Genomic DNA, 26,260 nt, shown 5'->3' on the forward strand with positions numbered 1-26,260 from the left:
AAAAACCTTTCAGGGGGTTCCCTCCAGGAAATAGTGCATTGCTTCCTATAGCTCAACTTGGTCACTTCTGCAAGTTAAACATGTTTTGGTTATTCAGTATCTTTGTACAGAAATTGTTTCCACAGCACAGGCCATCCCCGCATCCCTCTCTTTTATGTTTTATTGCTCAGTATAGGAACTGCCAATTTTATTCACTTCTTTGTTACACTGGCCTTTGTAACCCTCACAAGGCCTAAAGCTTACATTGAAAGACCTGGTTAGCACTGACCTTCAGGCAGAAAAGATGATTAAGGCATCAGAGGAGAAAAGAATATTTAACTCAAATAACTTATGCAAGTGAGGTTCAGTAAATAACAGAAGAGCTCAGCTCAGCCAAGCAGGGAGACAGTCAGAGGTAACAATGGCTCTTCAAAGGACTTTGAAGTACTTAGTGGTTCAAATTCCCCAGTTCACATGCACAAGACTGAACAGCACAGAAGAACCCAAAATCCCCACTTCAAGGCAGCCTGAAGTCAGATTTTACACTGGAACCATTTTGGTATTTGAATGACTTAAGATAGAGATCAGAGACAATGCTTAATTGAGGAGAGGAACACTTTGCTGCTCTTCCATTAAGCTGGCAGAGAATTAGCACCTTCTATCAAATTTCTACCTTTACAGTAGCTGTGCTAATGACTCCATAGCTAATACAAGGGAGATTAATAACACCTAGAAGAGGAATGCTTCTGTCTGAAGTAAAACTACCTCTGTCATTAATCCCATTAGATACTACAAAGTACTTACTCTATTCAACAAGCTAGAAAATAAAAGTCTATCTCTCTGCAATTAACTGTTGAAACAGTGTTCTAATGATAAAAGAATGGGAAAATATGCCTTTTATTAAAAGGCTTTAGGGAATCTTTCCATGCAGCCTATCAAAGAAGGTTAAAGGATGACTGGACCAGAGTCTTTTATCACAAAGAGAGCAATCACTGAGACACTGAATCCTTCAGTCTGAGAGAGATGTAACAAGATCCAACAGCAGGAAAGAGAAGCCAAAGCAGTGTAGACTTAAAATATATATTTTAATGTAAGTAATTGACCACTTTAACAGTTTAAGCAGGGTCACAGTGATCTCCAGCCTTTGCCAACATTAACAAGTAGAAACCTACAGTGGGATGGCAGCAGGGGGCTGGACACACACTTTTTAGCTTCTGCATCTATTCTGCACCAGATTTAATGCCCTTGGTGGGCTGTGCTGCTGTGACACACTGCCCTGGCTCCTGTACAGCAGCAGGGATGGAGGTGTCCCAAGGATGGGTGTTCTGGGAGGTCAGGGGCTTGGCAGGGAGAGCCACTCTGTCCACAGCCAGCACAGCTGCCTTCCCTCCCCACACTCAGAGAACACACACAGAGCCCTGAGCACTTGCCTGTAAAATGAAGAGCTCTGTCCTGCCTCTATCACACTGCTTTTGATCTGCACAGTCCTCCCACAGAGCCTGCAGAGCAATCCCTAGGACCTTCCCTACAGACTTAATACTAGAAAGGAGGGGAAAAAAGTCTCTCCCTCATTTATCCTGCCAGCTGCTACAGAACAAATCACCCGTGTACACACAGCCCTTCCTGTTATGGAAGGGTGCTTTTAAAAAAAAGATAAGTGAATATTGTATCAACACATGCCTGATGCAAGACTTGCATCACCATTCATTTTTCCTGGAATTAGCATTTTTGTTAGAGTCATTCCAGTTCTCTCACAAGGTCCCCTCCAGCCTATTTTGGTTCTGTGATTATTGATTTAAACCTGGCCAGAATTGAGACACTTCTATTTTTAACTATTTGCTTCAGATAGCTTTTCATTAATCAGGAGGGAAGACAAGCTGGCAGACTTTGCCATTATCTGAAACTCAAACTCAGCTGCATGAAGCACTCCTTTAGATACAGCCTCTATTAATCACTTTTCTTATTTAAATTCCTTTTGAACTCCCAAATTCACACTGTAATGCTGTGAGTTCCAACTCAGAAGGTCTTGACAGTCCAAATAGACTTTGATGCATGCAGAACCATGAAGTTTGGCTCTGACCAACCCTCTCTGACCTCCACATCCCTGCTGGGGCATTTTTTGGGGTCAGCCATGTAGGCCAGCTTGAAAGAAAGACGCCTGCTTCCATCTCCTCCACACACCCAGGCACTCCCAGCTCAAAATTAAAAAGGGTGCAAACACTTGGCTCATCATGTTTTCAGTTGAGTCTGAATGTGGGGAATGTTAACATGAATTGTAGGCTCCCACCCAAATCCAGAAATTGCTGGATTGTAATTGTAATGTAAATAAGTCTGTTTTCATAATTGTCCTCTCCAACTTGCTCCAGCAGCAAAACATTATGTACATTGTGTAACCAATGCCAACTGGTTTCAAAATGGGAGAGCTGGAAGCCATAAAGGCAAGCCTGTGCTCCAGCTGTATGAATCCTGATGCTGGATCCTATATTTGCAAAAATAACTTCTGACACATCATCCTACCAGGGGCTCAGTTGTCCTAAAAATATCCAACCCTCAAGTTTTATAGAAAAGCTTTATTTGGAATCTGAGTTCTACATACACTGGAGAGATGCACTTTCCTGATTATCTGATTCAATTAAAACCCTTCATCAAAAAGTTCTTTAATTGCAATCTCTGACAAGGCAATAAAGTTTGAGTGCAAACTCTGAAAGGACTTGTGCAAATAAGCTGCTTTTTAGAGTTTAAAAGTCTGCGGCATTAAAATCTTTTATATGCAAAAGTCATGGGGATTTTTTGCTGCTTTTCACTTGAGTATTTGATGTACAATAAGATTAAAAAGATGGCAAAAGTCAAGCTAAGCCTGACAGGTATTTCAGGGAGTGAAGCACCCCTGCACTTCTGAACCATAACCGCTCACCTTTCATGCTCTCTAAACTCAGAGCCAAGGAGGCAGCAGCTTCTCATTCATTAAAGGCAGGAGCAGAAAAACCTCCAAAATATTCTGCACGGGTACCAATTACAAAGTGTTTACTGAGAGAAGACTTGCACAAGCATCTAATTATGGCTTCTCATGTGTTATTACTGCAACACACAGCCCCATAGCAAATGCTGATCAGAGCTGGCTACAGACAGACGACAGTCTGACTAGACACAGCATTTTAAAACTTTTATTAATAAATTTTTACACATCTAAAGTACATGCTTAGTCACAGGTACAAACCCCACAATATAAAATTAATTATAAATAAACAAACAAAAAAATAAAGTACAGCATCTTAGTTAACAAAGCCCAAGGGCCCTGAACCCAGTCTCCAGGGAGGGACATGAAAACAATCATCCCTCAAAACAGCAGGGAAGAAGAGGTGCTTGTCAGAAATGCCTTATTGAAAGACTCCTGAAAGAAATGTTGATTTTGCTGAAGCATCTCAAAAAACATGAATATGTATTTCAACAAGGGGGAATTCCCCTGCCTTAGCAGCTTCAAAATTATCCACCCGCAGAATGATCTACATTTGAGGACTCATCAGTTTTCCAGAATTCCAAAGTTCCATTATATTAAAAAAAAAAGTCAGATGTGAATGACTTAGTGGTAGCTAATTATCAGCTCTCAAGGAGAGCAAGAATACAAGGGACACTGGTCCTTGCTCAGCTCTCCACTGCAGGCATGATACTCAGTCTGAGCACGACCATCATGGTTCAGATGCAGCTCTTCTTCTCTTTGGTATTTCCTTCACTTGTGATGCTGAGCCATGTGTTGAGATGAAGAAGCCCAGCAAGGTTTTGGACTCATCCTAGCTCTGCACACAGACTCAGGGCAGCCACCCTCTGAGAACTGCAGCCCTGCCAAGACACTTCAGCCACAGCTGTGCCAGGGTCAAGCCCACTGCCATGCCAGACAGCATCCCATCAATCTCAGGTGAGTTCTTCTTATGGAGATCCCCATAACCCAGCCTTTGCTGATACACTGGCTCTTCTCCCTCCTGTCAGAAATCAAAATGACCACAGGCAGCCTTTTCTTCTCCAGGCTCTTCAGCACAGGTCAGAGGGGCTCTGATCCATCGCTGGCAGAGACCTCAGAGCAGACTACCAGAACTCTCTCCTCCACTAGCAGATTTCTGTGCACCACAGCTTCAACATCTCCAGCAATGGGTTGATATTTCTCCCATGTCTTCAGAACCAGTAGCAGTCTCTCCTGCCTGGAGAGGGCTCCAGGCTGTGGATGTATGTCCGGAGGCGAGGATCAGCAGGGTGACAGAGAGGTCTGGAGTTTGCACAGGCCTTACCTGCCTGTAAAGGTGCTTTTTTTCTTGGTCCTTGACCCCACACCATTAACCTTGGTGCAGCAGGTGGCAAAGGCTGAGCTACATTTTCCTGCTCATAATGGCATCTCTGGTTCTTACAGAGCAGCTGTGCACAAGCTGGAAACCGGGGCCAAGTCAGGAGAACCCTCTCCTGTTTTTCTGGGGTTTTCTGCTCCCCTGGCCAGTGAAGCAGTGGGATGGCTGGAGGTAGGAGGTGAGCTGGTGGGCATGCAAGAATATCCTGAGGAGGAGATCTTCTGCCCACAGGGGGATCAGACTCCAAAGGGCTTTTCCCATGCAGGACAGCAGGTGCCAGGAGCTGGGCTGGCTCAGGAGCAGCCCTGTAGGGCCAGAGTCCTTTCCTGCCCTGTTTGCCAGGGCTGGCCCCACACCCTGCTGGCACAGGGGGGTTTAGGGCCCTGGCTGCTTTGAAAGCTCCCCTAAACCAGAAGCGCCTTTTCTTGCCCGCAGGACGATCACCTGAGTGCACAGGTAAAATCTTATCAGGGACAACTCAGAAGTGCTGCTCTGGCAGCAGGAAAGCAAGAGAGGCTCAGGAGTGATGTGGATATCAAACAAGATGTGTCTACCCATGGCACACATCTAAGAGGGAAACTGGGTTTGTGCTGGACATGTTTCCTCCAAGACTTGGCACTGGACACCCCAAATTAGTCACTGATGAAGATTCTTGGTGCTATATTTACTCAGGAGATTAAATGTCCAGGAGAATCCCTCCAGAGAAGACAACCACAGACAATTCCACTAACCCAAGTCTCCTGGCAGAGGACTATGATGCCCCATGCACTAGAAGCAATTCTGAATTGTTTTCCACCAAAAACAAACCTCTGAACCATATGTGTGGCTGCAACTTTTCCGAAGTTTTGGATCAAAAGGAGGAAGAGAGAACTTGCAATGGAAATCTTTGTTTTGGCCAGCTCCCACAGAGTAATAAATGTAACCTTTCTAAAGCAAGATGTATCAAGAACTTTGATGTAAATGATGAAACAAGATCTGGTAGCCACAAAATTTGGCTTTTGCACAGCCAGCCTGGCAAGCAGGGCCAAGAGTGCCACCATTCACCAGCCTGAATGGTGCTACAGGTGAGGATGAAAAGCAAGACTATGAGGCAAAATCCTGTACAAGCACTTCCCACAAGCAGCTGAATACATTTCAAAACAACATTTGCTTCCACTTTAGGTTTCTAAATATCCCCACATCATCCCTTTGAACAAAATCAGTAAAATTAAATACATTTTGATGGCAAAATCTGGACATGACACAGTAATAAACACTGAATCCCTGCCTAAATAACTAAGGAAACACAAAGCAGTATTTTTCTTTCCTTTTGAACTAACAGCAAAGGAAGTCAGGCCATGGTTCAAAAACAGTTATAATCAAAAATGCAATACTTACATTTTTTCATAGAGGCACTTGCATCCAAGAATGGGTGATGGAAAAATTCATCTGAAAAAAATCAAGAACAATGACTCAGTGAAAGAAAACGCCTGTAAAAAGTTTACAAAGCAGATAAAACACAGGAAGTTAGTGTTATACAGTGATTTTTCCATGCAGCAATGGAAGCTGACTGACTGTGGTTGCATATAGAAGTGGTCAAGACTACAGCCTGGGGACTGGATGCAGGACCTGCTCATGAAATGAGGATGGGAAATTAATTGGATCCCTGGCTAATCAGGATGGTGAATCACCCTAAATATAGGGATCCAGGGGAGCTGCATTTATCACACTGCACTGCCACTCACTCCAGGGAATAGGAATGATGGACAAAAAGACTTTCACCGAGTGATCTTCCATGACAGAGACTCAAACCCATCATGCACTGAGGGCAGAAATGCATTTTTAATGGGCCAGCCCAGAACCACAGTCCAGAACTCCCTCCCTTTCACATCAAACACAACTGCTGCTTCCTCCCCTCATTATGGGAATTCATTCTACAGATCCAGGCCAAGAAAAGCTTCTGTCCTGGCTTGCTGAGCACTCTCTGCATGTTTGCCTGTCCTCACAAGTAGCCACTTCTCCCAGTTCCTTCATCTCTGATTCACTGCAGCTCTGTGCCAGAGCCCTCTCCTATCACAATCAGCAACTCAGACTTTTGGGAGTGTCAGCCACGGATCAACGCTGATTACTGAGCTCCAGCTTCTTTCCCAGAATGGATTTCCTGTTGCAACACCCAAGGTTTACAAACTTCTTCTGTAAACAGCTCCTCTTTGGGGACTGAGCTTTCCAGAACACAGTCACTGGGTTTTTTTGTTTGTCTGCTTTTTAACCTTTAACAATCCCTGTCCCCACAGCCTCTCCTCCCCACTGCTGTGCCAGAGTCCTGCAGCCAGAGAGTGCAGTGGTCTGGAGCTCAGCCCAAGGCAAGGAATGGAAATCTTTGGCAGGGAAAACTGGCATCTCACAGATTAGATCTGTTGTGGATGGAGAACATCCCCATCCTGTGGGAGCTGCTCAGCTGCTGGGGTTTCCTGCTTCTTTTGCAGCCTGCTGCAGGAGAGGAGGGTACCATCCCTCAGCCAAGCTGACTCAACTGAGGGGGTGGAAATGATGATTTCTTTCACTTTTCCCCCACTCCTTGCTCCAAACTGCTTATTAGCTGTGCTTGCAAAGCAAAATTCAAACAACCCAGCTTGTAATCATCAGCAGGAAACTTGCAACTTGAAACCCTCCTGGTTTTCCTTTAGATAATCTCGAGATTGCAGAGAGCATCAGTTCCTGGCAGAAGAGCAGCTGGGACACACAACAAGTATATGAAGTTTCAAGCTGATGAGTTGCTGTTGTGTGGCTCAACTGAGCTCTGTGGAGGTCACTGTGACATCTCCAGGCTGAGGGTCTCAGGGAACAAGGAACAGCAGGAAACCCTCTCCTCTGGGGACATGCCAATTTATTGATAAATATGTGATTAAGGACAGGAAAAATCTCAATACTGCAGGATGTGCTGTAACTGCTGTCCAGAGTGATATCAAAAGCTACTATCTCAAATTTCCAAGTGTTAGACATGGACTCATGCACTCTACTCCCAAGAGGTACAAAACCAGCTTATATGGGCTAAAAAGGTTTGCCAGACAATTTCTGACAGCAGGGAATCAAGAACCTCAAACACACCTTCTTTTGAAATGCACAGCAGCATGAGAGAAGAGGTAGAGATCCACAGCCCAGATAAAAGATCTGCAGGGAATAACCCTGCCAGGTGATTCTATCCAAGCCAGTCTGTCAGGAGCTTCAACAACTCTTCAAAAGCTCATTCTCTCATTTCTACACTCCAGTAACCAGTCCTTGGCATTAATCACTGGATAACTATCATCAACCTCAGGTAATCCACAGTTGCTTATCCAGCTGACCATCCCCAGAATGGCTTTCCTGGTATCTCTAATCCAAAAGAATAACAAAGGGTGCAAAACAATTCCTCTTCATCACCTAGCATGTGCTGCCCAGGAGGAAACAACCTTCCTAAGCAGATAAGCAAACAAAAACCCAACAGAAAACCAACCCTCAAATCCCAGAAATATCAAACTATTTTATCCAAGTCTGACTAAAAAGCAGCATCCTGAACCCTCACAGGATGTGTTTGCCTTTAGATGACCTGGTCCTTTCAGTCATTCAAGGAAAGGCTCCACCTCTGTCTGCTTTCCTCTAGGGCATGGCTTTCCTAGGAGGTTCTTCAGACCTTTGAGCTCAGCTAAAACACATCTGTAAGATGCTGCCAAGTCAGAACCACTGGGCTCACAATGAATGATCTCAGTTTGGAAGGAATTAAGACAAAAGGGGAAATCCTCATGTCAGCCAAGTCAGGAGACTGAGACAAAGGCTTGGAGAGCTTGAGCCCTGAGAAGGACCAAGGCTTCCTTCCACAGAAACTGGAGAAGCAGGGAAGGGTCTGCAAGCAGCTCCTGGCTCAGATTATCACAGCAAACCCTGAGAAGCAGAGGGTAGTGACTGGATTGTTGAGTAAATGAGTACAGCTTGCAGCTCTGGGAAGAAACTGTGACAGAAAAGCACAGATACACAAGACACATTTTACCTAGTAGCACACTTAACCACAGCTCAGAGAGAGGATAAAAGCAGAAGCCAGGACAGGAAATGCAAGTAACAAACACATGCTGAAAGTGTGCCAAGTCTCCCTGGTTTACAAAATTGTACTGAAATCAGCACTGACTTTCCAGCACATAAACTAAAACCCGAAAGATCATGCAACCCTCCAGGCACAGGTGAAATCCAGGTGTCTGGATGCTTCTCCTAGCACCAGCCAAAAGCAGAGAGGCTTCAGCAGAGCCAAAAGAACAGGGAGAGCAGCAGAGCTCCAGGTGGAAGGAGGCCTTACCGAAGTCCATGCGGTCCTTATGGTTCCGCTGCAGGAGGCCCAGCAGGAGCTGCCTCAGGTGGCTTGATGTCTCCCTGGGGATGCTAGGATTGAAAACAGCAGCAAATTAAGAGACTGGCAGTCTACTTAAACTGCTTTTACATATTCAGGAAGGCAACTGGCAGATGCAAACTCACTCCATGCCTGCTGGGCCAGGAACAGCAGGAGCTCACTGGAGGGAGGCTGATCACTGATGTATTTATTTTGAGTTTCACTCCCTACTGCCATTGGTCAGGCTACAGCTCATCTTGCTTCAGTGGCTTCTCCCACGAGCACCTGCAGATCCTTCCCTTCATAGTGTCAACCCTCTGGTGCTCAGCTAAGCCCATTCCACTTGCAGTATTTCACACATAATAAATAAAATCACTCCTACTTGCTCTAATGGGAATAAGATCACTAGAAGAAAGCAGTTTCCAAGGGGAAGCTTCCAATTACGACACTGGTGGTGAAATGTATCACCAATTACCACCATTTTATTAAGGCATTTATTTTTCAGTGCAGCTTATGTAAGACTAGCAAGTAACCTTTGTCTATGTGGTTCCTGGATATACAGTATAGATTAATCAAAGGCCACTAAGATGTGAGCAACTGCCACCTCAGCAAGCTAAAATTTGTGCAGTTATTACATCACTTTTCAGCATAGTTAGGAAGAAAATATTCTTTTCAATAGCCTTTGAAACACAAAAGAGTTGGTAAAGCACTGTGCTCTCCCTCACCCCACAAGCAGATGGGGGAGAGGCCAGGACAGCTCTTCATAACCCCTGCAGATTGAAAAATGCAGGGAATAAATGAATGGATTAAGGCAAGGAAAGCAGAGTTCAGCTCTTGCATAAGTGGATTCAGCTCTGCTGACTTGCCTCCATCCCCAGGAGTGCTGCTGGGGGCTTTGGGCTGGGGCAGAGCTCTCCTGGAGAGGCGTGGGTGGGTGCAGCTCCTCTCAGTATTAACTCTGTTTATCATGGCTGTTCCCAGCATGGCCCCCACGCTCTGCCAGGCTTTCCCCTCTCCCCATGCTGGGTCAGCTGAGGTAATGACATGTGTGCCCAGCACAGTAATTTTAGCTCTCAGTGGCTCTGCACGTGGCTCTGGCATCAGTCACTGCCCTGAGGCCAAGCCTGACCAATGCTGTGAGAAAAAACCCTTCCTTTATCATCTCCACCAACGCTCCCTGCCACAGACAGGGGTAAAACAGAAGCTCAAAAATACTGAGGGGGAAAAAAAGGGGGCTAGCTAGCAGTACCAAACTGTTCACAGAAACAGGAGATGGCAGGCAAGGTATGTGTTTGCACATTTCAGTACCATCCAGCTATTTCTCTGTGAAGCCCTAGGCCTTGCTGGGGCAGGAATTTGAACCCAGGACCAGAGAATGATGGCAAGCATCCCTCATCCTTGTTTGTACTGGAGGAGCTGCTTTTCCATGCCTGATGCTAGAATGGTTTTGTGCACCATCTCAGGCTGACACAGGAGGAGGCCACCAGGACCCTGGAAGGGATGCAGTCAGACTGAGACTCAGGTTGAGCCCCCCATCAAAGGAGGTGTCCCTTGGAAGCACATTGTGTAATGGAATAACCCAAAGACACCACAGCAAGCAGCCTCCTGAAAAATGCATTAGTGCTGGAGTCCTGCAGCCCTGCACTGCTATCACCATCATTTATTTATCTGTGACACATAAAGCTCTCATTCAAAACAAGTCCATTTCCCAGCTATGACTTTAACCTTGGTTTTAAAGCCAAGAAACAGGCACATCAACTCATGGACTTCAAATGGCACAACACAGATGAAGAGGGTGCAGATTAACAGCCTGTTTGTCTCCTCTCACCTCCCATGTCCAAAGCATCAAGCTTTGCCACCCTTCAGTATTATTTTCTAGGACTATCTTTTTAAACATGAGCAACAAATCTGCCTCCTTGCCCCTATGACCTGGATGTACTTTGCCATGCAAACCAGCACAATCAATGTTAATTGTTTAGATCAGCACTATCAAAATTGTGAGGCCTTTGGGCTTCTGCTGCCATGGGCTCCCCTGGATGCGCAGAAGAGCATCTCCTCACCTGGAGCAGCAGCAGTGCAGCCAGGGACTGCTTCCCACTCCATTCCCAAGCTGAAACACCTTCCCTGGCCATGGCAAGAAGTGTGTGCCAGCCTGCATAGCCCCAAGGAAAATGAAACCAAATCCTGGCACTGCTGCAGTCTGAGAAGGAGGTCTCTGGAGTAGTTTTGTGTTTCATCCTGTGCTGGCAGGGCACTCAAGGAGTTTATTCATGTTTACTCAGGAATAGCACAGATTGCAGCCCATGCAAAAGAGACAAGCTGACTTTGGAAAGAGGAAATTGCCATTTACACAAAGGCCAGGTCAGATCTGACTTCCACAGTGAGAAAAACAATCACCTTGGAGCTGAATTTTGGAGGAATTTGGTAGTTCAAAAGTGCAGATAAGTGAAAATGGCAAATGCAGACTGTGAAGGACTCAAAGGACTAATCCCTACAAGAACAGACATGCTCTCCTCTTACAGCTGAGTTCAATTTTCCCCTTCCCTGCACCATGAGCCAAACAACAGCAGGGCAGTGAGATCAACACAAGAAAACTTAGTTTTATGGATTAATTTCTCATTTAGTAAGAGGGGCCACCTTAAAGGTGAGCAGCCATGTTTTGGGCTGTGTAGCAAAAACAGAAGCTCTACTTTCTGCTCACACAGCCTGGCTCCAACTATGCAGTCACATTTTTGCAACAAAACATTTAAATTGTTTGGTTTTAGGTGTTTTATTCCATCAAACCCTCTGGTTCAGTCCAAGTGCCCCAGAGATAATCCTGGTAGAAATTTGTGTCTTCTCCCCAAATCAAAAAAAAGGAAGTAATTAAAGGGAAATTAACTGCATATCACAAGATATGCAGGTAATAATTGATAAGAGCTCCAGCTTCTTGACAGTTCCTTCCAGTTATCTCTTGGAGCTGTCTGAATTGATAAGGGAAAAGAAAAATCCATATACAGCAACCCAATGAACTTCCTGAATATACAGCTGCATTAGCAGCTCTGCCAACTGGAGGATAACTTTCTGGTTAAAAAAGGCCATCCAGATTTTAGATACACAATCTGGAACTTCAGTCCTGTCTCTGTACCAGGCTGAGGTTTTCAGAGCCAGCATGAGCTTCTGCTTTCAAAGCTCAGAAATGAAAAGGACCACAGCAACAAAACCAAAATACCCTGACAAATCACAGCAGAGAGGTAACATACACCCTGCTGGGATGAGAGCAGCTCTCTTCCCCCTGGAAACTGCAGCAGTGTCCATTTCCAGGGAGGTGATAGTGTTTCCCCCAAGAGCAGGATGGACACAAGCAGTTGCTGCCCTGACACGTGAGAAATGGGAATGTGATCCTCAGTCAGGTGCAGCAGGTTCCAGCAGAGCTGCAGCCTGGCTGCTCACACCATCCCAGAGCTGCCTTGAGTCCCTCCCAAGGCTCTCGGCCTCAGGGCAGCCACGTGTGCAACAGGACCTCTGGCTGGCTCTTGGAATCACCAACAGCCCTGAATTTTGGCACTGTAGGAGAACAGTGCCTGCAGAGAGACAGGACACCCCAGCCCTGGCTGTCTGCTGCTGTCCAACTTCCCCTGGGCCACATCACTGCTGGCTTCAGGGATGGGCAAAGGCAGGAGGCCAAATACTTCAGTCACCTCCCCAAGTGACAAGCCAGGAGCATGCAAGGACAGGTGTAAACACAGAGTAAACAAGTGCCTACAAACATTGACACTAGAAAAATTCTTACTTGGGCATCAGCATCTTGTTTTTCTCATAGAAGAGGCGGAGATCCTGTGGGCTGCTGGCCTGTGGGGGAGAAAGAAACCAGCACATGAAGCAGTTGACAATGAAGGAAAAGGGATTAGCATCTTTATTTCACTGTAGCTTTGAAGAGCAGAGGCTCTTTTTAATTGCTGGACCAGCACAGACAATGCAGCTTGCTTTAGACTGAAAAGGCAGCCCTGTGCTGCAGTGAAAATACAATATTCCAACCTGCTGCCCTTTTGTCCCTGACCTGGTTCTGTCCTGCTCTGCCCTTCCACAGGCTGAGCTTCACTGCACTGGGCTCTGATGCTCAGGTTTGAGCTGGCCTAATAGCCTCACCCAGGAGACAAAATAATTGTAGACGTGAGGAGCCCCAAATGAGGAATGGCAGCTCCTGCTGAGAACATGGATTAATGCTGCAGGGCATTTAGAAAAGGGGCAGGGAGCCTGATGATGGGCAAGGGATCTGTGAAGAGGCTAGGAACACGGAGAAACAGCAACTGAATTAGGATTTTCTACTTTAGTTCCAGGAAGCCAGAAGGTCTCAAGCCACAGCACTATTTTATTTGTGCAGTAATAAACACAGTGGGGGATGTTGATGACAAGATTCCAAATTCTGAGAGATGGGATTAAAAAAAAGGTGGGGGCTAGGCACAAGAGGTTTACAGCTGAGGTTAAAAATAAAATCACCAGTAGACAAGCACAGACACATAAAAATCCCCTAATATAAATTCTCCACTTGTTTTCATGCAATGAATAATACAGGCCAGTAAATTAACCCTAGAGTCTCAAGCTTTTCTGCTTAGGCAAAGTTGCTTTATTAAAGGCAGAGCAGGCTGACTGGCACGACACAGACATGGAGACACATAAACAGGGCAGGAAGATCAGAGGGATTCATCTGCAATCAATTATTAGTGCAGCAGAGTGTGTAGGAAAGTGTGAATGAGGAGGCAACAGGCAGCTTCTCCTGATGTTCAGGGCAGGCTCAAAAACCCCTTGAGCCTTCCACCTACTTCTATTTCTAAGTTAGAAGCATTTAAGGTCAATTAAGATGCTTAAAATGGCAAATCAGACAGGCCAATCTGCAGATCACTGTATGGCTGGAAAAGCAGCCACATAAGATGCTGTTTCAACACCACCTACTCCCTCTGGCTGAAGATGAAAATTTAGGATAACTGAGAGCTCAGTAAAAAAAAAACCTCAAAAGAAACCAAAGGTAGTCTCAAAAGCTGATAGTATCAACACACTTGTGTAGTATTCATCAGGGCAGTGTTTTTTACACAGCCTTACCAACAGAAGCTATACCAAAAGAACATCAAAATTAAAGCAGAGCACCTTGTTACACAGATGCCAAACTGCATCATAATTTCCAGCTGCTGCCACTCAATTTGATTCAGGAAAACTCCATTTTACACCTTCCCCTAGCAGATCTTGGAATGTAATTACATTAATATTTGGCAAACTTTAGGGAGGCAAGCATACACACTGCACCAAATATCCTGGCCACATTGCCCAGAATGATGACAAATGTTCCTGACAGACAAAGTAAAAGGAGGGGCAGAACTCCAGCCCAGGGAGGGAAGGGCTCATTCACTTCAGAGAGATACAAGCCTTGGCTGCTTGCTCTGGTCATTTCCTGTTGCAACAGCTCAATTGTTTCACAAATACAATGAAGCTCTGATCTACTTCAAACACTGTTTTGTCAGAATTTTCCTGGCAATAAAGAGGGAGTATATTTAAAGCAGCACATATATGCAGACCAGTTCATTAGAGAAGGTTTCTAAGCACTGGCTTGGACATAAACTAAGTTCTCAATGAAGTTTTCCTCCTCTTTGTACAGATTCAAGAGACGTCCCTGTAGGGATGCTGCTCCTGCAGGTTCTGCTGTCTCAGTTCCAGCCCCACTTGCCCTGCCAGGCTCCTCCCCACCCAGACCACACTCCCTCGCTTGGGCTGTGCCTGAGCCTGTGATTCAAGGCTGGCCCCAGAGCAGATTCCAGGGGAAGAGAGTCATTCCAGTGAGTGCCCAGCACAGCCAGCCATGGATCACCAATAATTTGGTAAAACCACCTGCAGCTTCATGTAACTTCATTATTAATTGAATGAGTCACACAGTTCTGCTCTCTGTAACCTCACCACTGCTCTCTTGCTGTCATACAATTCATAAAGCACTAGGACCCTCAGCCACTTTGCTCACCTCTCCTTTCAATAAATGCTGCTTCTCTAAGAAGCATGGAAAAAAAAAAAAACAACTCAAGTTTGTAATATAATAAAAATGTCACTTGAATTCCCTCACCTAGGAAGCTAAGAACTTAAATTGAAATCTGCCTTCAAGGCAGATACACCCTGCCCAAGAAAAACACCAGAGGCACGAAACAACCACTCCATTCAAGGCACACAGAGCCAACTTCTACCTGTGGGCCAGCACCCATCTATCAGAACCAGGGATGCAGAACAGCTCAGCTTTCCCTAGGGCCAGGAGGGCACCCCAGCAGGTCAGTGCACACCCTCAGTCCCCCTCTCATGTCACTAGGAGCAGCTGCATTTTGGTTTTGTCTGCCCTTTCTATATATAGAGGCAATTGGGCAAATTCAATCCTGCCACTCTGTTACTTTGTCCTGAGCAGCAGTGGAAATATGTTGAGCCAACAAAGGCATTCAGCAGAACCCTGCCAAATCCCCTTCAGTGCTGGCTGCCTGGCAGTGAATTGCATGTGAAAAGCAGGCAGGGCGGTGCTTCCAAAAGCACTCAGCAGTGGATTTGTCATGCTTGGGCCACGGCTGGACACAAAAGCCCAACATCCAGACAGAAGAGGGCCAGAGACTTTCACACCTTCCCTGTCTATCCAACACTCCATAGCAGGTGTATGGTATTGCTCTGCTCTTTGAATCCTTGCCTTGGGGATTTAGAGGTGAAGAAAGGGGACTCGGTTATGTTAAAAATAAAAAATAAATAAGTAATGTGGCTTCTAGCTCAGCAGCTCTAGGGAAAAACTTGAAAACCTACTGAAAATGCTTTCTGGTATTTTAAGACTCCCACAACTAAGTGGTTGGCATTCAGAGGACTTGAAAGCCCAAGGACCAGAAACAAGCAAACAAAAGCCCACACCCTGAATCTTTTTCTTTAGTAGTCCATGGATTTCTCTCTACTGCCAACAGAGCAGGGTAAGACCCACAAAGGCAGTGGGTCCAAAAGGCAGTGGTCCATTGACTACAGCAACAAGTCACTCACTGCACCCAGTCTCAGCAGAATTACCCACCAGTTCCAGGAATTCCTGTCCCCATGAACACAGGGCACTCCAAAGGAACAGAGCTGGGAACAGAAGAGCAAGCTGCCTAACAAATATACCAGGGGTTCAAATTCTTGGCATAAAATCCAGCCTTTCCTGGTGTTCCTCAAGGCCATTTCACAACATAGCAGTTGCTGTAAGTGATACATAATCCCAGTACTTATGCAGACAGAATTAACTCAGAATTAAAGCAGTGAACTTGGTACACCAGACTTAGAAATTAATTTTTCACCTAACAGCTAGCTGGGATGAGAACATAAACAGGCAGGTTAACTCTTTCAGAGCTGCAGAAAAACTTGTGCTAATTTTCTTATCAGTTCCCTACTCTGGTTCATTCTCCCCCAGACACAGGGCACCATGTCCATAGAAAGCTCAAGATTCCTGCAAGGGCTCAGACAACCAGGTTTCAGGGTGTTTGGCAGGATCTGATGTCCCACTGCCACTGCCAGAGCCAGCTCTGACACAACCTGCATGTGCTCAGTGGGGTGTCTGCTTACCAAGAGCTGCCCAGATTTAAAAGGGGTCACACAACAGAAGCCACCACCAGAAATATCAGTGTGATTCCTCCCACACAGGGGAAAAAAAAAAAAAAGATGAGGAGATTGAGGTCATTTAACTAATCATATTTAAAACACCATCTGACAAGGACTAGATTGGTTTGGGATTGTTTTAGACCGTGTGTAAATCTTTCTTCTCTTGCCTCCAGCTTTGCTTCTGGTTGTCACTTGTTTACACAGCCAGCACCTCCTCACAGTGAGAATGGGGTCCCAAACTTTTCAATTCAGGTATGGACAAGAGTAAACCACTACACTCCCGAGGCACTTCCCAGGTCTGGTCAGCAGGAAATGCCCTGTTCAAGTCCTGTCCTCAGTGACAGAAAAGCAGAGATGTGAGTGCAGACCACTTATTAGGCAAGGCAAATTAACAATTCCACATTAATACAGAGCTCAGCAAATCTGTTTATAGGGATTATGAATCCCATTAATCTCATCCCTATGGCAGTCTCACTGTTTTGTTTATGGCCATGTTTAATACAAAAAGCTCCTTAAGAAAGCTTCACCAGCCATCCTACCAACTGTTCACATCTGAGCATCAGCAGCTTCCTCCTTCTTTGTGTGCAGTGAGGCATGGAAGGGACAGGAATGGCTCTGGGAAATTGCCTTGGGTGACCCAGCTATAGTTAATTTTAACTCTGAGACAGCCAGAAATCACATTCATGCACATGCACATCTCTGTCTTGATTTACAAGCACTTTCAGGATTGACAGCTGCCTCAGCCTTTCCACACATTTGATCTTTTTTCCATCTAACCCATTTCCCCGAAGCCCTATTTTATTTTTAGGCAGCTCATTCCTCCTCACTGCAGATAACACTGGAGTGCTTTTAGTTTGCCTCCTCCTGAAGGTGCCTCCTTGGCTCAGGCAGTGGCACCCAAACTCAGAATGTTTCATGAGCTCCAGATTCCCATGGGAATCTCAGCTAGACAGAGAAGAGGGGCTGTCTTTGCCAGCCTGAGAGGGAAGGCACAGTGAGGATTTAGCCTGAAGAGGTTCACTCAGAAATCCAGTTCCTGGCTTCCCTGTGCAACTGGGTCTGCTGGTGGCACTATGTGGAATCTGCCTGTTTTCTTCCCACCCATTGGTAATCCCTCCCAAAAGCTCATGGTGCTCAATCACCCGGTTCCCTACCCTTCTCTTCTCCTAAAAGCTCATTCCTGCTCATGGTGTCCCAATCACCTCTGTTCCCTACCCCTCTTTTCTCCTAAAAGCCCTTTAAACACCAGCTTCTTGCCTGCTCAGTGCCCATCAGCAAATTCTTACAACACAGTCATGCCAACAAAGACAGAAAGCCAGTTAACCTTTAACCAGCTCCCCCTGGACAGGCTTCTTTCACCTGCATCTCAAACTGGAAAGCAATTTGTGACATGCATGGCCAAAACAAATAGATGGGGCACAAAGAACCATCTGGGCTGAGCTCCTCTCTCTCCCTGATCAAACACATCCACAGCTGCTACTGCAGTCACAAACAGGGCCTGGCATTTTGTTTCCAAACACAACCTCCAAAAGAGGAAAGAGTGTGGGGAAAACTGGAATAGAGAAACCAATAACCCCCATTCCCAGCCCAACAGATGTTTATGGGACAGAGTTATCTAATGAGGCAGGCACAAAACCAGGTCAGGAACTGCTGGGCAGGGACTGAAGTGTCCTTTCACTGCCCACTCCAAGGCAGGGCATTGCCATGCCTCCATCAGAGACAAAGAACCCCTATGACAAAGTCACCACATTAAATAGTAATTAAATCATTTGAATGAGTAGGTATCAAAGTGCCTTTAATAACTAAAAGGCACCAAGACACAAGGGAGAATCTGTGCCAGGCTCTCCTATGCATGCAGTCAGAGCTTGCTTTCTCCTCCCCTCCATTTTCTTCTTAACACACAAATATTTATTTTCTTTCATCCTAACAGTCCCTTTCTCCTCTCAAACAAAGATACCAGCACTGATGACAAGGGGATGCAGCCATTAAACAGAAGCCATTCAGAAGTTTCAGTGCATTTTGCAGGGGTTTATAAAAAAAGTAACATGCAAAGGAAATGAAGTCTTGCTCTAAATACAGAGGAAGCTGGTGGACAGAATATAAAGCATTGGAGTGGAAGATTCTTATAGCAGCAGGGAAAAAATTACCCTGAAGGAAAAAAGTGTTCTTGGCTTTAGACAAAACCAAAACATACCATTAGTTTACTCCTGCATTTGCCCACTCTTTCCTGCAACAGACTCAGAACTCACTTTATCCTCCCTGATGATGTAACTGCATAAACATTCCAGGTCTTGTGTGAAATCCTAAAGAGCTGTGGAACTAAAGCTCATAAAGTCCTTCACTTCATGAAATTTGCCTCTGACTTTCTTTTGTGCTATTTGTTTTAGTTTCCTTTTTATTCATTTTTGGAGGGTTTTTTTTGGATTTTTCCCATTTTGTTTAGTTAGGGAATCAGGAAAAAGATATGTCAGGACATAAGAGAGGACCAGAAAGGAAGGGGGAAAAAAATCTGACAAAAACAATACTTTGAAAGAGTAATTTCAAGGGAGAATCTGCTGATCTCACTCAGAGATGGAAGAAGTAAAGTAGCACACAGTGTTGCTAACAAAAAAAATACACTGAGTCTATATGAATTCCAGCTATGGATGATGAAAAATATGTGAAGTAATTCTGAAGCAACAGGAGTAAGGCTGTGGTGAATTCTCCACCATTCAAAAAAAAAAAAAAATCAGAGAATGCCGTTCACAAAGGATATGCTGCAGCTCATCCAGAAGTTATGGCATTAAGTACAGGGTGGAGCTTTACAGGGCTGTGTTATATTTGGAGGGGTTTGGATCTGATGAACATAAACATTTCAGGCTGGAAGAGACTGCTGTGAGATGACAGATAAGAACCTTTTGATATTATCCTACTTAACTGCTCTGAAAACCAAGTTGATTTAGCTGCAATACACTACTTAGCACCAAATCATCCTGAACATTAACTTGCAATTACAATCTTTCTTATAGTCCTTCTATATCCAACAGAATTATAACTATAAATTATACACTGACTACAGTTGTAAATAGAAACTGATTTCCTAAGTGTAGGCCTAAAAAAGCCCCACTGCTTTAACTGATTCATGGTAATTTTCTTAATAAGTGACCCTTCTTAAGCTCCTATAACTGGGAAATACATTTTAATGAGAGGCAGCCCAGAGAACAGTCATATTCTAGTAACACAACCAGAATTACAACATATAAAGCACAACACTGGCAAGGTGTTAGCCAGACCTTCATGGGGCTGGATCTATGGGAGTTGATATTAGGGATGACAGAAGCCTTAGAGTAACCAGATTAGCAGGAAAAAATAAGAGATTAAAAAAGTAGGAGAGAGTCATAAACATCAAATCTAAGCAACTCACCTGAAAGGGAGCCTTTCCTGTTAGACACTGATAAATGATGGTTCCTATACTCCAGAGGTCAGCTTTGGCATCATAGTGTTGGGACATAATGACTTCTGGTGCCTTTTGGGGGAGAAAAGAGAAATTTCTTTTATAAAAGGAATAGTTTTGGTGGTTTGGTTTTTTGTTTTGTTTTTTTTTTAAGCAACTCCAAGAGATAAGTCACTATTATGCTATAAAACCTCTTGAGCTAGATTCCCCAATAACCATGAAAGATTTACTCCCAATAAGACTGTAACACTACATTGAAAGGGCCACTTCCCTATTTAAGTGAGGGAAGCATAGACTTTCATTCAGAAGACAAAAATATATCCTAATATTGTGTATTTTGGGAAACTCAGTACTTCCCCTTCTCCCAGTGTACCATTTTCTGCTGAATCCACCAGAAGAAACCCCACTGAAATCACAAACAGATCTCCTCAACCAAAGCAAGGAGAAAGATCCAGAGCAGCAAAGGCTTCCACTGCACAGGTAAACTCCAGCCTCCATCCTGAGCTGCACCACTTGGGCACTTCCCTCATTTAGCCCAAGATGGCAGCACATTAATTCAGCTCCAGGGCCTGGTGCCAAGGTCACAGTTTGGGTTCAAAGGCAGTGTTCCAGTCCAACAGCTTGAGCCCTGCTGTGCCTCAGACTCTGGTTTCTAATCCCACATTGTGCCCTCAGCTGCTCCCTCCCAAAGCTGGAGACAGTGCAAGCCCCCAGCGCCCCTGGCTCAGCAGGCTGAGCCTCAGGAGCAGCAGCAGAGGAGGGACAGGAGGCCAGGTTGGCTAATCCCTCGTGTTTGTAACTACAGATGTCATTGCACTGCTGCCAGCATGGAACAGGATCAATTTTTCAGCTCTGTTAGAAGTAAAGGCCACACGTAATGGAAAAAAAAAAAAATGGCAACAAGTAAATTGTGGACAGGAGCTTGTCTGTCCCTAAGGGAAGGAGGCAGGACACCAAAAAAAGCCAAAGCAGCAGGACAAGAACTGCACAAGGAGGTTTCAAGTCTTGCCATGGCATAGTTCATACTGGGGTTCAGACAGAAAGCTCCTTTTGTAGGGGTAAAATACCATTCTGGTTTTTTTTAGAGAGCAAAACGACATAAAGCAGCAATAGGCTGTGAGCTAAAGCAGGGAATAAAGTCCTGCCTTGCCAGCAGATGCTCCCAGGGCTCCTGCACAAGACCTACAATAGCAGTAGGCAAAGACTTCAAAATGCTCCCTAAATCCCAACTGAACCCTCCCTTCCCATCTTCCTTCAAACCCATCAATAAACAGAGAACAATATGAAACATTGAGATTTCTTGTAACATCCAGTGTTGTTTAAAATAAAAATAAAAAACAAATAGAAAAAACCATCATCACAAGTTTCCTCCAGCCCTTTCAGAAAATAAGCTGGGTGTTTTCAATTACTTTCACAAGGGACTCTGAAAGAAAAAGTATCACTAAAAATAGACAACTCAGGAAACTCTCACAGGAGAGGAGAGTTACATCATCTTCACATATAGCATAGCTCAAATAAACATCAGGCTTCAAATAAGGGAGACAGAGGAAGTGTGTTTTGCTTGAGGTAGTTCTGTGGAGCAGGGTACCAAATGCACTAGGCCTGAGCAGTGCAGCACAGTCCAGCCTAACTCTGCCCAAACACTACAGACAAAAAACTTAAGAGTGGATTAGACAGTGTTTGAAATGAGGTGCCCTTTACCCCAGGGCACCTGTAAAAACCTCAACCTAAATTGACTCACATCATCTTTTTACTTTGAGCTCAGACACCCACGTCCCCAGGAACTATTACAAGTCTGGTTATGACATTTTTATTTCAGTCTGGTTTTCTCATTTTTCCTTTCATTGACTTGATGTGACACCGAGACCTTGACTGCTGCCACGAGCACAAATAAGAGATCACCTCATCACAACCTGATCCTAGAGTGCAAAGTACAAAGAGGGTAAAAGGGATCAGTTTGGTTTCTTACACCCATCAGTTTCAGAGTCTAAGCAGCCATCCTGAAAGCATGGTTTATCCACATCTCACCTGGAAGTTACATGACAGCACAGGCACCTGCTGTCTGACATTACCAGCAGCCAGAACGTCAGGAATGTGCTGGTTTCAGGCAAGTAAACAAAATTTCACCTCTGGGGGAAAGACTAGATAAAAACAAAGCCTTGCTTTTGGGGAGCAAAGCAAGAACAACACAGAAAATCCTCTAGAAAAATTACACTTACCATGTACATGGGTGAGCCACACAATGTTGCTGCCATCATATTGTTCTGCAGGTACCGGGCAAACCCAAAGTCAGCTGCAAAGAGAAACAGAGGTAGGTCAGGAGCAGACACCAGCTCTGGAGAGCCTGCACCTTCTCCAGTTCATTCTTCCTACTTTACCTTCACTTCCCATCAATTTTTGCAACCTCTATCCCATCTTAGCAAGACTTTGACAGCTCTTCTTGAGCAGGAGCATCCTTGTGCTAGTTATTAATGCACAGTACGGACACTACAAAAGGACAGAGCAAGGCCCAACAGTACTCAGATGAACAAACTCCCATCCCTCTTTCAGGGATCAGAACCCATTTGCCTGCACTCTGAAATGTCAGCTGGGAAGGCTCTCCTGACTTCAGTGAGAATGTGCCAGTTCAAAACCAGCCAGTTCATCTGCTGCTGCCTCAGCCTTTCATTTGGGGAACTGAAAGTTGCCTTCCATTGAAAAGGCTGCAATGTGAAACACATTCAGGAGGAACCTCTACTCACCATAACCACATTTCTAGACCAGCCCTACCAAAATGAGGCTTGTTCTGTTCCTTTAGAAGAGTACCAACTGTGCTAACCCCAGCACTAGGACAGATAACTGAGCCACAGTTCATTAAGCAAGTAGAAGAGCCAGGAACAAGGAATACCAAGAGGAATTACCTCTGCAGGTTACTGGGCATCTGATCGTATGACACTGAGATGTTCTCTCAAGGTTACCAGATATTTCAAGCTAGGACATTGACACAGCTGTTTACACTGTCATCTGTCACTACTGAACTGGTACAGCCAGGCTCTCCCTGGACCATGTACTCCTCAGGGAGCACAAGGAGGGTTGCAGGTTACATCACACCCAGAGCAGTTGTGCCCACAGCCCTCCTGCCTGTTTGCAGCTCCCAATCCCTTCCTTACACATATTAACTCTGCATTGACAAAAAACAAAACAAAAAACCACATCAAAATGCTTCAGTCAAACAAGCAGCAACATTTCAAACTTTTCCACTGGAAATCATTTCCCAGCTGAAGGAAAGCACTAACACTTTCTCCACAGCACAGGGTTAAGGTGAGGAACAGTTTTACCTAACTGGTGTCAGCTTCAGCTCTGAGTTGTAACATAACCAAAAGCCCACATGTGAGGGTGTTGTCATCTTATTTTTGAGAGACTGCAGGGAATATGTGCTCTGTAACTGGATTTCTGGAGCACTCATCCCAACTACTGTCCATCTGTGCCATTTGCCTAATGTGCAGAATGTGAATTTCTTCAAGATGCAGCTGAGAAGCCAGTCTCTGGTTCAGACTGAGAAAACTCCCACTTTTGGGTCTGCCTGACAACCCACTCTGAGGCAAGCCAAGAGAGCAACTAGTGTCAGGTCTTCAGACAACAACATTTAACCTCAATAGAAGCTGAAGACAAAAGTCACATCTTCTGCTTATTTCCTGGTAAGCCTGGAGATTACAAGCCAATTAGGGCAGGCTGGTGTTTGTTTTTACTGAGGGTGGCACCTTTCAACTGAGAGCAGAGCAAGGCCTGCCCAATTCCTTTGTGTCAAATCTGTGTCCTGGCAGAGCAGAAAGCTTTTGCTCCTATTGCCTGCAGGCAGCAGAAGGCTGCATTTACCAGAGGAGCTAAGAATGAGAAACATTACGGTGTTTTTAAAGTGGAGAAAAGCTTTTCTCCTCCTAGACAGCTCTCCAAAGTAAGATGGAGGTTTCCATGTGTCCATCACCAAACTCCTGAGTGGTCAGGCTGACCTTGGAGTGGCTCCTTACCGATCTTAATGCGAATGTTGTTGGGATTTGATTTCCTGCCCCCAGCATAGGAAAGGAGAATATTCTGGGGCTTCAAGTCCCGATGGATGATGCCCTTGCTGTGCAGCATTTTCATGGCACCTGCTATCTGCTGGAGGAAGAGCCTGATGGTGTCTTCACTAAGTGTCCGCATAGCTGGCAAGGAGGAAAGAAAAACAACCACAGATGAAAAACTTACAGTGCCAGTTCTCTGAGGAGCCCACAGGGCAGTGTCTCACAGCAATTAACTCTAATTTGTCATTTTATTCCCACATATGATGTATTTTCCCCACACACCATTTCTGAATGATTCCTACAGGCAACAAGGGAGAGCATTTGCATTCCCAGCTTATTCTGTGGTCAGGGCTGTTTTCAGCCCCGAGTCCCTCATGGTGAACTCAGGCCAGCCCTGGGTGCTGAATCTGGGTCATTAACTGTGTCCAAAAGTGGCATCTGGTGAGGTTTAGGGCTTCCCTCAGCAAGGGCTGCCAGGCAGATCCAGGCAAGCACCAGGCAGGGCTGTGGCTACCTGTGAGTTATGGTCAGCAGCTGGATACCCAAGGTCAGAGCTTTATCACAAAGACTAGGTCTAAAGGTGGAGCTAAGAGGAAAGGCAATTGGGACCAGGGTTTAAGCCTGAAAGAGTCATTAAGGCTCATGCTGGACCTTGGAAGGGTTGATAGGTTAAATTCACAGTAGGTTAGGGCACATGGCCAGCAGGGATCTGTACCTTTAGGTTATGAATCCAAGTCTAGGCCTAACCCTTGTGCATCATCACCCAACCAAACCAGAAATCTAATCCCAAACCCTGTGTTTGGGTGAACCACAGTTCAGTACTTGACAAAAGACCTTACCAAATGACCCCTGCAAACCATCACCTGCCACCCTCCACCCACAGATACAGCAAGCATGTCTCAAAATATTTTCACAAGTCAAGTTTTTTAAAAGAATGTATTAGTGATCAAAATCTGCAAATATAGAAGCTCTGGAGTGGCCTCTCCTGAGATACAGGCTTCCCAGGGACCATGGTGTGAAAATAAACATTGAAGGGATTAAAATAATTTTCAACTGGCTCTTCTAATCAGAGCAGTGCAACATCAGCTCTCGTTATTTTAAGAACTACACGTATGAAACTCTCGCCAAAGCTGGGAACAGCCTGCTGAACAAACCCCAGGATCAACAGTGCTACCAGCCTGCCTCCTTGTCAGTCACTGAGCAAGTCAGGCTTCAAGCAAGCACCATTCCAGCTGAATAAAAATAATTTCTTTTGTAAAAGGTCCCTGTAAATTACTTGGGACTTCATTAGAGCTCTTCCAGCTGTTCTCTAGTAAGACACTAAAACAGGCTGGCAGGAGCTTCAAAACATCACTCTAGCCAGTCTGCTATAAGGGAGGAATCCTTATGAAAACACAGCTGAGGCTGCACACAGCTTTAACACAACACAGGAAATTAAAAATCTAACTTGTAAAATACATGGATGGGAAGCAGCAAGGGACACAGATAAGTTAAGCAGCGCTTAGAATAGAAAATAAACTCCCACCACTCCCAAGCCTCACTGGTCTAGGAGGCACAAGCACAGCTAAAGTGTCACCATGGCTATCAGGTGGTCCTGGCCTCCCAACACGTGAGAGCAGTGCACATGTACATAAAGTTTCTCTCCCCTCACTGAGCCTTTTCCCCATGAACTGGCACTCAGCTGGAGTTCACGAGACTCCTCTCCCAGAAGGGGAGATTCTGTGAAGGGATTTTAAGGATACTAAGAGGCAGCTCAGATGCAAGTCTTCAAAACACACTTGCATCTTCTAAAGAAAGCACTGCCTCATCTTTAACAAAGCTCTCCCCAACCTCCTGCTGAAATATCACTGTGTACTCAGTCCCATACCATTTTCTGTCTATTAAAAGTCCAGCATCTCTTAGCTGTGCTCTATATTCTCTCCAACAAAAGGGCTCTGTAGTATTTCTGCAATTTGTACTCAAGGAAATCTATACAGGAATGGTTAAAACACGATCTTTCAACAAAACAGCAGGAATTCAAAAGTTGTTTTTTCCCAATTCAGCTCCGGCCCAGGAAAGGACAGGGTGATCACCCTCCTCCAAACATGAAGCAAGACTTGAAACCTGATAATTGTTATTATTAAGGCAGCAGGCAATTACCAGCTCCTGGCTAAACACACTCAGCCTCTAGCAGAGGAACTGTGGAGAGCCTTGTCCTGACCTGCAGTCCCAGGAGCGTGCCACGGCTTTGAGGCGTTCCCTCTGCTGCAGATAATTTGGGGGCTATAAGGATAACACAGCACCAGCCACAGCCCTCAGCAAACCAGCTGAGCCTCCCTGATGGGAATTCTAACTCTTCATAATACTGAAAACAACAACATTGCTACCAAGATCACAAAAATCCATTCATCCATAGAAAATAGGGCTTCTAATCTACCTGTTCCTGCAGAATTTAGACATTTCCACTTCACAGAGGTCCATACAAAGTTCTCAGCCCTGTAAAAGAACTGTTTTCCTGGCACACAGAATCTAAACTGGTGTCATGAGCCTG

The 26,260-nt window shown here is 45.1% G+C and overlaps 1 protein-coding gene across 2 annotated transcripts in view; it reads right to left on the bottom strand.

The window, feature by feature from the left end:
• Positions 1-26,260, bottom strand: part of ULK1 (unc-51 like autophagy activating kinase 1) — a 74,394-nt gene that overhangs the window by 27,600 nt on the left and 20,534 nt on the right. For both annotated transcript variants that reach the window (XM_066562192.1, XM_066562191.1), the window contains exons 7-12: positions 23,698-23,871; positions 21,910-21,983; positions 19,661-19,762; positions 12,419-12,477; positions 8,617-8,699; positions 5,691-5,741 (exon numbers count right to left, since the gene is read on the bottom strand). In XM_066562192.1, coding sequence (XP_066418289.1) covers positions 5,691-5,741; positions 8,617-8,699; positions 12,419-12,477; positions 19,661-19,762; positions 21,910-21,983; positions 23,698-23,871 — 543 coding nt within the window. The remainder of the gene's footprint in view (positions 1-5,690; positions 5,742-8,616; positions 8,700-12,418; positions 12,478-19,660; positions 19,763-21,909; positions 21,984-23,697; positions 23,872-26,260) is intronic.

The sequence above is a fragment of the Molothrus aeneus genome, chromosome 18, assembly GCF_037042795.1.
Source record: "Molothrus aeneus isolate 106 chromosome 18, BPBGC_Maene_1.0, whole genome shotgun sequence".
Lineage (NCBI taxonomy): Eukaryota > Metazoa > Chordata > Aves > Passeriformes > Icteridae > Molothrus > Molothrus aeneus.